Genomic DNA, 5574 nt, shown 5'->3' on the forward strand with positions numbered 1-5574 from the left:
GAGGGCGGTGCTGCCTGCCCCCGTCTCCGTCTTAGATCGTGATCAGAGCAGCCCAGCTTTTTTGTTTTTTGTCATCATCCCTGCACCCTGATTTGGAATGCCGTGGAAACGCCACATAGGAGAAAAAGACAATAGATTTTGGCGTTTTAAGCTCTAAACAAAGTACATGTCTTTATTATAATAATTTAATTGTTATGATTAATAATTAATTATAATTTCATTTAATTATATTAAATTCATATGGATTGCTTCTGAAAATGTCTGTCTGTTCTACTACTGCACTCTATTATCTCTGTCAGATGAAGTTGTCCCTGGGACATCGTGCAGATGTTGTCCCTGGGACATGGTGTGATAGCTTGTTAATAATGGAATGAAAATTATTGATTGTTATTAACTTGTGAAAAAGAAGTGTAACAAATCCACATGTTATGTTCTTACATCCTTACAGAAACTGCGACTCCTTCACAATGTCAGGTAAATGTCAACTCATGTTGAATAATCAACCAATCAAGCCTTTTATTATCACATGCAATGTTACACGTACAACTGCAATGAAAATTTCACCCCCTTCTGACCATACATATATTGCTTAAACATCACATTGGGAAGACAGGTCGGAAACAGTTAGGAAGGTCAGAAAACAATTTAATTAATAGATGAGGGGAGAGGAGGAGAAAAAAGAACTACAACCAGACAAAGCTCCTAGGAGACTGAAATGGATGATGGTTGCAGCATGCAAAAAGAAAACGATATCTGTTGACTACAGCATATGCTTTCTCACAGATTACCTTGTGGGAGTAGCTGGACCAAACTCTATTGGTATTTCAAGTTTGAAATCCCTGTTTGACCAGACAAACATTTCAGATGAGGTACCTCTTGACATAAAAATCCTTTTATGTTGTCATAACTTTGTACCCAAGTGGTTAACTAATGTTAAATTCTGCTTTAAATACACTTTATTGTACAATTTACTTAATGAATCGTATTCCTTAGTTCTGTTTTTATTTATATGTATTTATTTATTTGTTTTATAAGGTAATAGATGGCCTAATCTATTTGCAGTGTGAGGTATGTTGAAAAGCTGGTTTGATCATAATGACATAGCATATTTATGTTTTTTACATTTATCCAATACCAAGCCAAATCACTGGAAAAATTTTGGATGGGTCCACAAGAGCACAAAGTGCATACTTTTTGAAGGTATGACTTGGACTGTGGTAACTATGTTCTTATCACAAAGGGTTTATAAGTTGCCACTATAAACAAACAGAATTTTCCAAAATTGAAGCCTTGTCAGAAGAACCTGAAAAATACCTTTCTGAAACCTTTTCTGTGTAAAGATTTGCTCAAAAGCAATGCACACAGATTAAAACATTTCTGTCTTGGCCATCTGATAAAGAAAACCAAAAATTGAGTGGTGCGTGTTGAGTCTGTGGTCTTGATTTGTTTCGTACACACTATAGAACTTAATTAATGTAAACAAAAAATGACACTTTCTATATGTTTGTGTATCTGCAGAATTAATTACAAGTCTCACCTGACAAGCTTTCGCAATTTTGCAGTGTCATTCTTGACAGAAAAACATACTTGTCACATTCTTTTTATTTCCAGAAAAGCATCTTTCAGATGTATGAGAAATTGATTGGAGCCTGTCTGGAAAACGGCAGCCACTGGACCTTGTTTGTAAGTTGCACAGATTTTGCACTCTCTCTAGTGCATGATACTTTTCAGCGTCCCTCATTAGGAAGGCTCAAGGCCCAAGCCTACCATATCCATCTTTTTACAAAACAGTTTTGTGACATACCCAAGAGGACCATAGTCTATATGAATTCATTTGGAGAGTCGGAGGTCAGAAAAAGTGCGGTGTTGAAAAACTGGAGGTAATTAATCAACATATTTAACATCCATCCATTCGCTTCCGCTTCTCCTTTTCAGGGTCGCGGGGGGCGCTGGAGCCTATCCCAGCTGTCATGGGGCGAGAGGCGGGGTACACCCTGGACAGGTCGCCAGTCTGTCGCAGGGCCAACACACAAGGACAGACAACCATTCACACTCACATTCGCTCGCACATTCACACCTAGTGGCAATTTGGTTTATCCAATTAACCTATCCCCACAAGTTGCATGTCTTTGGACGGTGGGAGGAAGCCGGAGTACCCGGAGAGAACCCACGCAAACACGGGGAGAACATGCAAACTCCACACAGAAAGACCCCGGCCTGATGTTGGAATTGAACTCAGGACCTTCTTGCTGTGCGGCAACAGTGCTAACCACCGTGCCACCGTGCTGCCCCCACCAACCGCATATTTAACATAACATATTTAATTTAATTGAAATCATTACCGAACGTGGTTATTGATTTCTCTATATGCTTTTTATTTGTAATAACTGCGATCTCTCAGCTCATTTGCTTCAGCAAGAGGCTGCACTGGAGAGTGGACTTTGTCACATGTGAGCCACCCACATCAACAGGATGGGAACTCATGTGGAGTGCATGTCATAATGGTACTGAAAACTATAGCTTTAACCTATGTAAGTAAGGTTTACATTTTTGCCTATTCAGTTATTAAAGCTTTAGAGGCAGGATGGTAAAATCTCAATTTTTTTGGTAGATTGAACCATTTCAGCAGCAATGCTTTGCTTTGGTTGCTCTGTTTTGTTTTTCTGGGGGGGGGGGGGTTAAAAAACAAACCCATTTCTTTGTTAATTGAATTTTTTTTCTTCTTTTTTTTCTTTTTTTTTCTTCTTCGTCAATTATTAGTTTGCCCAATCTCTCATTGAGGGTAAAACACATGTGGAGGAGTACAACACTGAAATCCCAAAGCTCAGGTCACGACTTTGCCACTACTTATTTTCCTCAATAGGTAAATATAAAATTAGCCGCCTTCTTTTTCTCTAACATTGGAAAATGTAACTTGTACTTAAACAAATTATATTTTGCAGATCGAACTAGGAAGTGCAGTCAGTGCTGGTGTGTGATTGCAGCCAAAGACTGGGTACGCTATGACATGTCCTTAGCCATATAGATTGTTTATATAATGGACTTTGTTCATTTGTTTTTTGTTTGTTTCTTTCTTTTTTTTTAATTCACAGGTGCAGTGCCAGAAATGTGGTGCATACAAGCACATGCGTTGTTCAAAGTCTGTTTGTGGCATCTGTATCTTCTGTGAGAGTAAGTCACAATATAACTAAACAATGTCCAAAAATGTTTAAAGTGAAAGAATTTTCGTAATTTTGCCTTTGCACACCAGGACTGTGTAATTAAAGTGGACGTTTCAAGATCCAGTTTTTACACAAAACTATTTTAGACATAACTGTGTCGTATTGTGGGGATTTCCCTTCACAATTAAATTGATATAGTGCTGTTTATATCATTCTTCTTTATGTAACAGCACAGTGCAGCACAGCAGAGGGAAAGGAGTTGTGCAGCATAGTAGGTGGCTATACAGGAGGAGCAATAGAAGTAGCCAGCGAAGAATGTCATCAGGGAAAGCATCAGGCAGCGAATGACAAAGGAAAAGTTCCTAAGGGAGAGGACATCTGCAGCAAACTGACAAGTAACAGTGAGATAGGAGGACTGGCAGTCAGAGATGAAGGTACACAGACTGAAGACAAAGAAAAAGAAACAGAAGTATACAGCACAAGTCTGAGTACAGATACTGCTGCTGATGTTGACAGGATCGATGCAGATACAGAATTTCAAACTGATTCAGAAGGAACTAGTACAGTTTACAGAGTGCATGGTCGCTTATCTGTACCAAGCTCAAAAAAGAAAACTTACACAATAACAGAAGACGAGATCAAGCGCAGAATCCAAGCAGAGAACATGTCAGTTCATGTTTTCAGAGGTTTGATTGGGGTAGGTATACATTTCATGATTTTGATGTCACCTGAAATAAATCTGGGTTACTCGTATCAATGAAGTGACAATGTGGCTGGAAATTGTGCATTTGCTGCAACATATACACAATTACACCATGTAAACAAAAGCATTTAACTTTGTTTGTGTGTGTGTGTGTGTGTCTCTCTCTGCTCTTTTGGTGTTTGCACTTTTTCTTTTTTAGGGCCGTAAAGCCAAACTGCCCGCAATGATTCTTGACAGGCCTAAGAAGGCCAAAACTAAAGTAACGGTGTTTAGTGTTCTGAGTGAAGAGGAAGCTGGGGAGCTAGCCCTCGGGTTTGCCGGAAGATTGGCCTGCGATGTCACAAGAGACATGGTCTGTAAAGGCATCGACCATTCAAGCGCTGATATGACAAAGTAAGTTAGTAGAATAATATGAAAGTTGTATCTTTTTTGGTATTATTTGTCATTTCCCTGTATTTGGGTTATTGGTGTAATATTGTTAATCTTACTTTCTAATAACAGACAGACTCTTCGCAAAATCCAACACAACCTTAAACAGGAACTGACTGATTCCTCAACCTTCAGTTTGCTGACACACACCTTTGGCCCTGCTGCACTGGATTCTGTCATTTCTTTCTTGTGTGAAAAACTGGATCTTGTCTCTTAAATAATGAAACCTTTTGTGACTTTTGTTTGTTCTGTAAATCAGAATCTTGAAAATTGTTCACTGTTGTTTTAAGTTTGTATTAAGTTAACTATTTGGCAAAAATGTTTGGTTCCTAATCCAAACAGCATAATGACTGTTCTAACACATGTCTTAAAAATGCTACAAAGAAAGAAAATTATCACATATGTTTCAATATGAATGTAATTGCGTCACACTCGGTTTGTAGTAGCTTTCCTGTTTTATTTTGTGAGTTTTGGTATGTTCATCTGACCAAGAACTAATGATTGTTTTGCAGACACCTTTAATGAAATCAAACATGGAGAACTATGCAAAACAGTTAGTATTTGTGGACACCACCCACTGTGTTAACCAGTATTCATTTCCCTTATTCACACTTGTTGTAAGAGATGATCATGGGCGTGGAGTCCCTGTATGGTTGATAGAAGAGAACATGTTCTTGATGTTTTCCATTAAGTAAGGTATGTACACTTTGACTGTCTCTACAATTAAAGTGCTTCTTCCTCATCATGCAGGTTCTAACACTGTCAATGTCACGTGGTGTGACAAAATGCTCTCTGTTGTGAAGATCTCTGTGTCCATGTTCTTTGGCCCATTTATGACATTCGGTTAGTATGATGGCTGGCTTAGTTCCAAGGGAAAGCAGTTCCTCAATCTTCCTCCTCAAACCACTGGAAATATTGTTGAAATGTGCGTCTTTTGGGTCCGAAGGATCATGCCCATCATGCTTATCATATGTACGCTGCACGATGACTGTGTGGTCTTTCCAACATTTGAGTACTTTAAATGAAACATAGGCCTTACAGCCCACTGCTCTGTAGCTGTTTTGACTTTTTTTTCCAGCTCTGATGCAGTTGAATTTGTAATAGTCTCTTTTCTTGTCTTTACCTGAGGCCACATTGAAACATTTAACATGATGGCCCAGGGACAATATTAACACAATGGCCCAGGGACAACTTTAACATGATGGCCCAGGACAAATTTGTAAATTTCTGGATTACTGTTAATCTCCACAGAATCAAGAACTCATGTCCAGTTTCACGGCT

The 5574-nt window shown here is 38.7% G+C and overlaps 1 protein-coding gene across 1 annotated transcript; it reads left to right on the plus strand.

Moving 5' to 3' along the window:
* Window positions 1–41: 41 nt before the first annotated feature.
* LOC120433913 lies at window positions 42–5341 on the plus strand. Its single transcript, XM_039600965.1, has 13 exons — window positions 42–162; window positions 449–474; window positions 784–869; window positions 1036–1068; window positions 1612–1683; window positions 1792–1880; window positions 2402–2504; window positions 2761–2863; window positions 2943–2995; window positions 3093–3171; window positions 3392–3858; window positions 4064–4257; window positions 4366–5341. Exons 2-13 carry the CDS (start codon window positions 468–470, stop codon window positions 4508–4510), a joined length of 1431 nt encoding a protein of 476 aa, XP_039456899.1. The 5' UTR covers window positions 42–162; window positions 449–467; the 3' UTR covers window positions 4511–5341.
* The last annotated feature ends 233 nt before the right edge of the window (window positions 5342–5574 follow it).

Source organism: Oreochromis aureus, linkage group 17 (genome assembly GCF_013358895.1).
Source record: "Oreochromis aureus strain Israel breed Guangdong linkage group 17, ZZ_aureus, whole genome shotgun sequence".
Classification (NCBI taxonomy): domain Eukaryota; kingdom Metazoa; phylum Chordata; class Actinopteri; order Cichliformes; family Cichlidae; genus Oreochromis; species Oreochromis aureus.